The sequence below is a fragment of the Psittacula echo genome, assembly GCF_963264785.1.
Source record: "Psittacula echo genome assembly, chromosome: 7".
NCBI lineage: Eukaryota > Metazoa > Chordata > Aves > Psittaciformes > Psittacidae > Psittacula > Psittacula echo.
The window spans coordinates 27,622,436-27,634,860 of record NC_137740.1 but is presented as its reverse complement, the minus strand read 5'-3'; the positions used below and the strand labels follow the sequence as shown (position 1 = coordinate 27,634,860).

The 12,425-nt window shown below is 41.6% G+C and overlaps 1 protein-coding gene across 5 annotated transcripts in view; it reads left to right on the top strand.

The window, feature by feature from the left end:
• The window catches only part of LPP (LIM domain containing preferred translocation partner in lipoma), a 342,496-nt gene that overhangs the window by 255,258 nt on the left and 74,813 nt on the right, over positions 1 to 12,425 (top strand). For all 5 annotated transcript variants that reach the window (XM_080623385.1, XM_080623381.1, XM_080623382.1 and 2 more), the window contains one exon: positions 11,297 to 11,420. In XM_080623385.1, coding sequence (XP_080479511.1) covers positions 11,297 to 11,420 — 124 coding nt within the window. The remainder of the gene's footprint in view (positions 1 to 11,296; positions 11,421 to 12,425) is intronic.

Sequence of the window (12,425 nt, the reverse complement as noted above, 5' to 3'; positions counted from 1 at the left end):
AGCCAAATGAGAGATCATTTTCGTAAGTACATTGGGTGAAATAAATGATAATCTAGATGACAAGCGTTTACCCTGGCGTTTTTCCCCCAAGTGCAGTATAGAATTCGGCAGTGCTTTGTTCTAAAAATATTATTTCTCATTTTCCGGAGGTAATGGATAGTGAAACGTGCGAGTTTCTTCTAAAGCCGCAGTGCATAGGCTATCAAGATCACGTTCACTCGTGGCTGCAGCCCTTCACTCTCTCCTCCTTCTTCTCTTGTGTATTATTCCCTCTGGTCCTGATGGCACTGTTTAATTTCACCACCTTTTTCCTTACTGCCAGTCTGTCGAATACTCTGCCTGATAGTGCCTGGCATCACAGAAGCACCAAGTGCAGGTAATGCCTTGTGGGTGCTGGCTGCACTGTGAGCTTGCTGCCAAACATTTTCCCAGACTCTAATATGGGCAAATAGAATTAGGTCTGCAAGCAAACTGCCCACTTTTGGTGGACAGTTTCACTTGACAAAAGGTGAGAGGGATCTTTCTGTTTTTAATCACGAGTCATTACAATCAACTCCAGTCCAGTAACTTTGTGAGGAGGCAATGTTCTAGCTTGGGCTGGAGAGAGTAGAGATGCAGGGTTTGGTGGTAGAAGTGGTGTATGTGATCTGCTGTGAGCCTCAACACTGATGGTCTGGAAGATTGCTCCTCAGGAATGAAATAACACGTTTTTGCAAATGGTGCTTGACATGATGTTAGATGGCTGAGCTGAAATTCAGGTGACCTAGGGATACCTGCAGAGGGCTCTTCGTGAGGAGAATTAACTGTTTTAAATGCAGTAAAGCTTCAGTCTCTTAAAGGTAATAAAGCAATTTGGCAACAAAACCACCCACATAGATAGAATCATAGAATAGTTAGGGTTGGAAGGGACCTTAAGATCATCTAGTTCCAACCCCCCTGCCATGAGCAGGGACACCCCACACTAAACCATGCCACCCAAGGCTCTGTCCAGCCTGGCCTTGAACGCTGCCAGGGATGGAGCATTCACAACTTCCCTGGGCAACCCATTCCAGTGCCTCACCACCCTCACAGTAAAGAACTTCCTCCTTAATATCCAATCTAAACTTCTCGTGTTTAAGTTTGAACCCATTACCCCTTGTCCTGTCACTACAGTCCCTGATGAACAGTCTCTCCCCAGCATCCTTGTAGGCCCCCTTCAGATACTGGAAGGCTGCTATGAGGTTTCCACACAGCCTTCTCTTTTCCAGGCTGAACAGCCCCAACTTTCTCAGCCTATCTTCATACAGGAGGTGCTCCAGTCCCCTGATCATCCTCGTGGCCTCCTCTGGACTTGTTCCAACAGTTCCATGTCCTTTTTATGTTGAGGACACCAGAACTGCACACAATACTCCAAGTGAGGTCTCATGAGAGCAGAGTAGAGGGGCAGGATCACCTCCTTCGACCTGCTGGTTACACTCCTCTTGATGCAGCCCAGGATATGGTTGGCTTTCTGGGCTGCAAGCACACACTGCAGCTGCCTCATGTTCATTTTTTCATCGACCAACACCCCCAAGTCCTTCTCTGCAGGGCAGCTCTGAATCTCTTCTCTGCCCAACCTGTAGCTGTGCCTGGGATTGGTCCGACCCAGGTGTAGGACCTTGCCCTTGTCATGGTTAAACTTCATCAGGTTGGCACCTGCCCACCTCAGAAGCGTGTCAAGGTCCCTCTGGATGGCATCCCTTCCCTCCAGCGTATCAACGGAACCACACAGTTTGGTGTCATCAGCAAACTTGCTGAGGGCGCACTCAATCCCACTGTCCATGTCACCGACAAAGATGTTGAACAAGACTGGTCCCAACACCGATCCCTGAGGGACACCACTTGTTACTGGTCTCCAGCTGGACATTGAGCCACTGACCATAACTTTGGGTGCGGCCATTCAGTCAGTTCTTTATCCACCGAATGGTCCACCTATCAAACTGATGTCTCTCCAATTGAGAGACAAGGATGTCATGTGGGACAGTGTCGAACGCTTTGCACAAGTCCAGGTACATGACTTCAACTGCTTTACAATCTGCATCTATATAGATGGTATAAAATGTAGAGATGCTCTAACTGAGGCAGAAATTAGAGGATGAACTTTGATCTTCACTGCTTATGTGTTGTCTTGAGCTGTGTAAGTACCCTTTTAATAGTTTTCCCTACAATCTTTCACAAGTCCTTCATGTGCAAGTAAATAAGCTCTCCCTCTGAAGAGTAGCAATCTTCTGATTATTATTTGCAAATTCTCTTTTCTTTTGCATCACTAGAGAAAGTGTCATTTTTAATAGTTTCTGTCAACCTTGAAGCATACCTTGGCTAAGGGGTGAGCACAGTAGATGGCCTGGGCAGAATACAGGTATCTGGATTGTTTGTTAAGTTTCTGCCTCCTTTCCCCTGACTCAGTCACCTGAGACACTGAAAGTCAAGTGAAGTAGCGTACTCAGCATTTATACTCTCTGATGTGTTCGGAGGTGCCCATCCACTTTCCAAAGGAACTTGTACTCATTATGTTAAAAGGGGTTGGGACCCTCCAGTAACCACTTCAAGAAACATGGCTTGTGCAAAGCAAAAAGAAAAACAGCAAAGCTCTTACAGTGAAAGCAGCTACACATGAAGACTAGAGAACAGGTGATTCTGGGTTCAGAACATAAGTAAAATGGAAAAATCTTCCAGTCCTGAGATAAGGAAAAAAATTCTGAGTCCAGCAGGAATATAATTTCCTTTTGCTGCACTACTGTTCTTGCAAATATTATTCTTAATCACTTTTAGTTATACAACAAGACCTTAAAGGGACATATGTTTGTTTTGAAGATTTTATAATCTTAGAAGACAAAACGTAGGCACGAGTGGAAGGAGGCAGAATTCTGGCTACTAAATATGATTAATAATAGTCATAATTTGTACTCATTCAGCATCTTTCATACAAGGATATCAAAGCATTTTGTAATCAAGAGTTCATTGAGACTCTCAAACTCTCTTGAGACAGCCAAGCATTATGAACACCATTTATAACAGCAGGGTGCAGGATCAGACTGGTTAAGAATACTGCTTCGGATAAAACTCAGGAATCCTGCCCTCCAATGCTATGGATGTTAAAGCAAGCACCCACTCCAGTCTAAGAAGCTTTTTCTTTTTCTTCTGTAATTTATTTATATAATCTTTTAATGCTAAGCAAAATATGTAGTCTTCATTTAAGTCAGTGGTGTCCTGGGAAGTGTAATGGCCCATGTCACAGCTGACTAAAAGTGAAACTATAGATAGTGGGTTAAACACATTTGGTTAACCATTTGTTTGCTGTTACGGTTTTCACATGAAAAAAGAATAGATTGAAACCTGTATTGGTGATGGAAAGTGATGTGATTTTAAGTTTCTTTGTGTATTAAAACAGAAACCAAATTTGCATGTTCTAAGTATCTTTTTTAGCATATTCAGGCATCTGGCAAGAAAGCTATATTTAAACTGTTAATACAGTATGAATGCAAGTTTCACGTGCAAAATTAGTGCCATTAAAATTGTGAGGTTTATTTTGCTTTTAAAACAAGTGGTGCCCTGGCACTTCTGTTTTTGTTACCTGACAAGGGACTGCAGCTGGGACAGCCTGTTTTTTCAACAGGCGATGAACCTGAACCACAGGGCAGGTGGTACACATTGCACAAACACCCAGTTCAACCCCCAGCACCACATGGTGAATGGTGGTGAGCTCCCTCGTCGCTGTGGTCCACAGGGAAAGCACTGCACCAGAGGGGTGTGTAAGCCCATTGTGTGGTGTCATTTTTCATTGTCTGAAAAGAACAGTTGCGTTCTGCCTTTATGAAGTGCTTTGCAAATGAAGAACTTAAGAAAGGACAAAGCTCAATTATTTGCTGTGGTTTAGGGCTACTTCTGGAAGGGTAGGTTTTGGAAGTAGGGTACATTTTTTAGATCATTTCATTGTGGCAAAGAATCTTCTGGGCTAGTTGTGTACTGTGTCAGCAAAACCACCTCTTTTCATCAGTATGAATGTTGGAGCATTCCCATTTTTATTAGGTGTGCCCGTGTGCTTGTCCTATAAGATGGGGATATGGCTTGGTCGGTGGGGAAACTGAGTCCCTCTTTGGAATGCCACTTAACTGTGACGAGTCCCCTATGGCTCAATGTCTTTCAGGAGTGCTACCTTGGATTTACACAAGGGAGCTCTGTACAGGTCTTGAGGCTTATCATCTCCCCAGGCAAGAAACCCTAGATGGCACCACGTACCCCAGCATGTAGAGCCAAGGTGACGAGAAGCAAATTCAAACCCTTCCGCAGCATTTCCCTGTGAAGCTTGGGACTAAGCTTTGAGACTGTCATGTCCTATAGATGCTTATGGCTCCTACTCTGAAATGCAGATTTTGACCTGCTGATAGCAGTAAATATAATTCTTAATTAATTAACGCTTTGAAGGGAGTCCTGGAAGCCTGCTGTATTATGACATAAAGAAGAGGGGTGTTGATAAGGGTTTATAGGGCTTTTACTGCTGGTGATGATACATGGAAGTAAGAGAGTGCTTGACTCTGAGCCCAGAAAGATGTGGCAAGGCAAGCAGCTTTAAAGAGAATAATGCCTTCAATCTTGAAATAAACAGACAAATAAGCGTAGGACCTCCTGATGTAATTTTATGAAGCAGACCAAGCTCTTACAGCCAAAATCACAGCTCTAAAATGATCCAGTCTCTTCATCCGTATATTGGTATAATGGCGATACCATTCATTCTCCCTCTCAGTAGTACCATCCAGCCTGTGCCTTACACTCCTGGCTTTTTTAAGTAGTGCCTAAAATATCTGTTACCAAAGTAAGTGGGGTTAATAGGAAAATATAAAACAAAACAGACTGGTCCCCTTTTCATATGAGATAACCCTAAACAAGTAAAGCATTTTTGTGTAATGATAGGGCCAAGAGGCCCCAGGCAGGATCAGACACTGCTGCAGTTGTTTCTGTGTATACATTTAAGCACTGATGGGACATTAAAATGTAGTATTTTATAGGTGTTCTTATCTGAAATACAGTTTGAATCTACTGCTTCCTGAGATAACATGTAAGCGATTTATTACTTGGAGATCTGTTTAGTTTGCTTTTTCTAATGAGAAATGGCCAGTGTTGCTCCATAAAAGTCTAGCTCATCTCCTCTTAACTCTGAATATATAAACAAATCACAGTCTGCAGCAGAAACGTCAACTCTCCATAATAGAAGTGGAAGCTGTCATTTAACACAGCTGGGTTCAATGCAGAAGCAAGCAGCAGATAGCAATGTTTACAGATTATCCAACTTCTGTAATACCTAGCAAAAATAACCAGCCCTTCCAGATTCGAAACATTAGTGAGAATGTGAAGAATAGCAAGAAAAGCTGCTTAGTCTGTTTGCATATAATAGCATACAAACAATCCAAGGACAAAACAGTCCTGCTTGTTTATTACTGTGCTTGATGATTAATAAAACAGTCTCTGTAGTCACTTGCATTGCAGAAGCTTGGGTAGATTTGCAGGTACAATAAAGAGAGAAATATTATTAAACCCATTTTACAGAGTAATTAAGAGTGCATATATGGTGATCATATTGAATTTGCTGTCAATACACAGAGACTAAGATTTTGGTTTCATGACTATGAGCTAAAAGCTGTGGTCTGGAGAGTCAAAATAAACATCTCTATGAGATGGAAGTTCCCAGCTATTTAATGATCTTGCATTTTGGCTCTATTGTCTTGTTTTTTAAACTATCAGCAAAATGCCTCCCCTTCCACCTGTCTGCATCTGAGTTTCACAGTGTAAGAAAAAGAGATGTTTGGGCAAAGTTGCAGGCTGTGAAGTTAAAACAAAGAAAAATAATTTTATTGTTACTATTATTCAGATTCCATGTAACTTAATGACACAAGAGATTGTTGAAACTAAGAGCTTAGCAGGATTAGAATAGGACAGAGAATGTGCATGGATAGCTAAGTAAGGATACGGTTGCAATAATGAAGTCTAAAAATAAAGAAAAATATCCTCTAGAGCTTTGAAGTCTTTACAGAGCTGTCCTATTTCAAAGCAAGCCAGTGTTTAACAAATGAGGGCTCTGCTGCCAGAACTGCCTATTCTGGATTGCTGGTTTGCTGCAGGAAGTGGTGGGAGGGCAGGTAGGTAGCAAGGGAACTGCTGTCTTGTCCCCCTCTGGCATGTCCCAGAGGAGACCTCACTCCTGTCTGCCCAAAGTTTTGTGATTGTGAACTGCTGGTACGGGCAAGAGGTCACTGGCTGTCAGTGAGTATCTCCTCACGCAGGGCAGCTTTTTCAAAGGATCTCAATAAATTATTCTGTGACCAGGAGTAAACCCAGGAATGTGTGTGTCACATGGAATCCAAGCAGAATCGTCTTTTCAGGAATCTGTATGTACTCTGGCAGCTGTAGTTTTTCGCTGGGGGAAATAAATCAAGAAATAAAATATTTTGTTCCAGTGCCTCTCCTCTGAAAGAGAGATCAGTTGGCCTTAATTATAAACTGAATTACAACCACAGGCAATCTTGATATTTCTTGGGAGCGTGACTTATGAGAGATGTCTGGACTTGATGATCTTAAAGGTCTTTTCCAACCTAGTTGATGCTACGATCCTATGTGGCACCACACTGGATATTTTGATCTGAACGTTTGTGATGTTTTTGGACAGTCAATAACTTGAATGAAAAAGTGCAGTCTTTGTGAGGCTTTTGAATAAGAAATGTGCTGTGCTGCTATTTAACTGTTTATTTAACTGATGATCAGTTTTGGTGAGTGAAATGAAAGGAATGTGCTACCTTTCTGGAGATGAACAAGAAATAAAAAATGAAAGGGAAGGTAAGTATCCGTAAAGGATGTTTCTGGCTGCCTTTCAATTCCAAATTGGGCTAATTCTACCTTCTGAAAAGAAGATAATTTCCACATTTCTGTAATGGGGAACATGTAATTGAAGTTATTTTTTCTCAGAGAGAAGCAGCTTCTTCCATGATATTTGCAAATGGACAAGAAAAATGACCACATGCAATGCACTCTGAATCACGATGCATTCGTCACAGGATTTTGGATGACTGTAGATTTTGGGCTGAGGTTTTTACCCATTCGGGTAAATATTTATATGTGGATGGGGAAGATTCATGTTGGTGAATGCATCGCATCAACTGCAGAGCTCCCTTTTTGGGGCAGCCATTACATCTGAGACAGCTGACTACCAGTGAGGTCCAGAGGAGAAAACATGTGCCATAGAAGCCCTGAAACAAGTATCAACTTCATGTACCAAAATAGTTATGCAGTGATTCCACAAGACTGCTTCTTTTGACCTGGCTTTTTAGGAACTGAACTTTAATGAGGAAGACAGCCAGATGTTGCAGTGCTTTGAGATTGGCACAAGCAATTAACATACTTCATTTCATTTGTAGCATGAAGATATTTTCTATCACAGGGTTTAACCCTGGGAATACCTGTATTTTCTTAAACATCCTATTAATTAAGCATGCAAGGACAATGTTTTTTCATGAATGCATTTGCATCTGCATATGTGAGCGCAGTCGTGCTCTTGCCTCGGTTTTTGCTCAGTTTTTGTTGACAGTAGCGAAGATTGGACTCATGTGCTCATGCTCCCAAAGCATGGTCCTTCCTGCTGGGTTTTTGGTGACCAAGGCTTTTTTCTATTTTCATGGGTTAGTTTATCATCCCTGATGTTGTTGTGGTTAGCCAGACAGAGTGGTGCTCAGGGAATTTGGGAGGCCATGTTGCAGTTCGGCACAGACCCAGCTTTTGAGCTGCATCTAGCTAAGGAAGTATATGTTTGTGTGCATTGAGGCATCATGGAGAAAAGAGAATGCATGAAGATAACTGTGATAGATTAGACAGCAAATTGGATTTCTAGACAGCCTTGGTCATTGTACAGATCAGGAAAAAATAGAGGAAGTTTAATAAAAGATAACAACACAACTCTATTTTGTGAGGAAAGCCAGAGTTATATTTTTACCCTGACCTAACAAAGGAGGAGGAAGGAAACTGGTTTGCTGAAACAAGCACTTTAGATTGAACTAAGGATATGCTTTTCTTTCTGTTTGTGTGCGTGTGTGTCCCAGCAAACTCAACAGCATGTTCATATGCATGAAATGCATTTTCCTGGAGGCACATAGTCATCATGTGTCATGTGAAGAGGAAAAAGATGTGCCTAGCACTGCTTAAATGCTGGTCAAAAAGGAACAGCATTTTAGTCAAAAAGTTAAAGTGTCTCATATTGTTGTGGTTGGCATTTGTTATTTTTGCTAACTTTGAGTACTGGATAAGAAATCTCCCTGGTTTGGAAAAGTGCAACGTAGATAAAATATGAAAGCTGACTATTTATTGTGTGTATGAGGCAATGTGGCCTCCAAAACAAATGAGAGTCAGACAGAACTTAAAACCTGCAGATTTTGGTCTTTCATTTTAAGTGTCACAGCCCAAGCCCTTACTGAAGCAGACATGAGCAGGCCTCCCAATCAGGAGGTGTGGGAAGCTGACATGAAAGAAAGGGAGAGGCTTCCCACACCATCTCCCCAGGGTGTCCTGCCAAAGCCTGGCTGGTGGTAGTCTGCAGGTGTGATGGCTTTGGGTCAGAATAGGTCTGCAATGCTAAGTCCAGACCTAGTGGACGGTATGCCAGGCTGAGGACGTGGGTTAGGGTTAGCAGCCTGCATGCAGGTTTTGTTTTTGCCTTAGAGCCCATGTGTGATGATGGGCAAATTGCTTCAGTTCCATGTATCTTGCTTCCATTTTCTGTGAACATACAACAGCTCATGCCTTCAGTTTTGGTTCATTTATAAGGCCCAAGAGTAAAAGCAGTGTTTCAGATTATGTGTTGAGAGAGCCTCACAGAAGAGGCTAGATCGTGACATATCTGTGCACTTGTACCACACTGGTGATTGCTAATGGGGGGGAAATATGGGCATGGAGACCATCAGCAGCTTTGCACCGTACTGTCTTCTCAGTGCAAAATCTAGGGAAGTCGATGAGGTGACAGTGGTCATTCCTTTCTGCATGGAAACTGAAATAAGTACAATAGATGGAATAATATTTTAAGAGGCTCAGTTGCCATATTGATTTTTCAAGCTAGTAAATCCTTGACTGCACTTGCTGCATTAAAATATACATTCAGGCAAGATTCATGATCAGCTCTTAGCAACAACAGAGCAAAGGGAAAAACAGGTTGTTCCAAGAGTAAATGCTTTACATTTGGCACCTTTAATTAGCTTATTAATAAACCTTTTTTCAGGGTTATGCTATTTATTATTTCTAATGAAATAGTTGTCAACTAGCCTTCTAAAAACAGCCACAAAGCGCTTACCAAGGGTGTCTGGGTGTGCTGGGTCAAGTACCTGGCTCTGAAGCTCCTAGTCGTATGAATGGCCTTATCCTCACTAAAATGAGATGTCCCACACAGATGACACTTACATGACACAGAAAGCAAATGCAAGTCCTGTGCACCATGCAGGCTTGTTTTCCCACATGAAAAACGAAGTTGTGATAACCCAAACACATCAATGTGGTTGCATTTGCACGGTAGATTTCCAGATGTTCAACAGCTTCCTCAGAACAACTACTAGGCATTTAGAAATCCTGGACAAATGCACAAAATCTTTGAACATTGCTCAGGAAAAAAAAAAAACAACTGAGCAGAAAAAGAAAAAGAAAACAGCTCTGGGGAAACCTGAATGTGCGGTAGGTCCAATCTATATTCTCAGTCAGGAAGGTTGAGTGTATGGCAAATAGACCTTGCACAGCCCTCCACAGAAATTCATCCAGCCCACAGCTTATTTCAGGTGCCCTTTCTTCCAGGGACTGTGCCATCCATCTCCCTTGTGCACTGCTGCTACTCTTAGAGAGCAGCTGGTGGGCAGACAGCAGGTGAAACTGCTGTGTTGTGTGTACATGGCAAATCCAGCACTTCCAAGGAATATAGTAATCTGCTGCACTCACGGGTGCAGCGCCTGTGAGATAGAGCAGGTCAACAAGTGCAGAGAGGATGGTGTATAGCTTAGCATAGGCCCATGACAAGGTCAGGAATATCCAAGTGTTTGGTTTCTGGGAGTAGATGATTGAAGTATTATTGCTAAGCACCATTCTGAGACCTTCTCTACATTGATTGATGTCTTACTTGAAATCTCCTTGCCTGAAAGAAGAAAGCATAAAAGCATTTAGCTTATTCTCTTTCAGTGCTTTAAAACTGCCGTTCTCTGTTGAACATAACTGTCTCAATAAAGATTCATCATGTCCGATGTAGTCCCTGTAAGCCAGATAGAAGTGGCCAGTGTATTGTTTCCTCAGGAACTTTACATTTTCTTCCCATTTAAGTAGGTATAGAGCATGGGAAAATGTTTCCTTGTAGACTAAGGCTTGTAAGTTTCATACCTAAGGTCCAGTCTTTGATGAAAGCAGCAATTAATTAAATCACTTGCTTTACTGAAATGTTGCATTTCATAAGTTAATTTTCAGGAAAGCAGTGCACACATGGAAAGCTGATGTCAGCATTTTTTGATCTCTAGATGACTGACTTTCTCATTCTGGACACCAAACTTAGCTTCATTTAAGAAACTTCTAGGCATGAGTCTATTTATGTGCTTCTCAAAATATGCCCATACTTCTGCTGTTTTCCAGGGAGGAGACTTACTGTGACAGACTGTAAATACTGTATGCCAGCTGTTAGCATATGAAGGCCAAGAGGTCTCAGTTTCTAAGCACATATTAAAACCTTTGTATCCCTAGTACTAAAAATCTGTGGACTAGCTCCCACTCTCACTAATGTTAACAGCAGGATTTGTGTCAAAACAAACAAGAAGAGACCAGAACTAGCAGATCGGGATTATCTGTCTTTGTCCATATACTCCCAACACTGTAGGGATGGTTGTTCTATCATTTTTTATATTACGTTGTTAAGTGATGGAAGCTTTTGCCAAATCCAAACTGAAATGCTTCCAAGGCCTTTTTTAGTGTTGGAAAATGTTTGTGTCAGGTTATCCTTGGAATAATTGTCTCCTTTGTTTATTATTATGTGCTACCCAGTAGACACCCAATTATGAGGCACAGAATACTTCTCATTCTAGGAGGACATATAGCCCTTCACTGGATGTTTTTAGAAGTCAATTGTCATTACATTAAACAAGATGTTTACTTGCGTGAATCCCTTGGGTTTAAAAAAAAGCCAAAACAAGACAAAGAATGAAGTTCAACACTGAACAGCCAATTGACCCTGGTACCATACTTTTATACCACAACACAGACTGCGCTTTTTTTTTTTCAGAGTGCATATCCAAGCTCTGGACCTGCATCAAGCACTCCTGTCTTCAGGCCTGAAGATGAGCTAGAACATCTGACCAAGAAAATGCTGTATGACATGGAGAATCCTCCCTCTGATGAGTACTTTGGTGAGCAGTGCCATAGCCCCTTTCTGTACTTACCAGGTTTGGTAGCAAGGAGGCCTGACAGCTGCACTGTTCATGCAGTGGTATTCATATTGATGGATTTGCTTTCCATGCCTGGGCTGGAAGTGTAATCATCTATGGGAATTCCTCTGTAATTTCAGCATAAATCTCATGCTCACTTGCTGTATGTTTATAGTTTTTCTGGTTATGAAGTTGAATTTTTCAGTGTCTGGTTCAGTTTCACACCATCTGTCCCCAGGTTACCAGGCTAAATTCAGGTGTGGTATCCTGTCTTGCCCACCTGCCCTATCCCTTCTCATTGCAGCTGCGAAAAATCTGGCAGTATAAATATGTTCTGCTACTAAGGCATCAATTTTAATTTTCTGTATGCTGGCATAGATTAAAAGGAAATCCATTTTGAGTCAACCAGGCTGGTTTTACATGAGGACCCGTTAGCCCAGAACTGGATCTAACAAGTACGAGGAAGACAAATCTGAAATGATTGGCTCATAATCATGTTATCTTATTTGCCTGGAAAAAAGATAAGCAAATTTCCTTCTTAAGTGGTATGCACCAGAATTAGGCATCTATAAGTGTAAAGTATGTATTTTTCCTTTATATAAAACACAAGTGATATGGCCTGTGAACTCTACATTAAAGTCAAGGGCCCTGGGCACATTTGATGCATCTTGTGTGTATGCTTATTTTCCTACAGGCTTGAGTGACAGTGTGGTTGGGAAACAAAGGAAACAAACTGCTATAGGTTGCAGAGTTAAAGACTGGGATAGGCAATTCATTTGTGGTCTTTATCTTCCTTTATATCATAATTTCCAGGGGGAAAAAAAAACATTTATATTGCCCCCTAGGTCTGTTTGCAATAGATTTTGGTTATACCAAAACATTTCTGACTTAAAGAAACTTTTGTGGTTTGGTTTAATTGGAAAGTGGGTGGGACCAAGATTTCATTAATAAACACGCCTCTGATTACATGAGAAGTTCAAGATATTC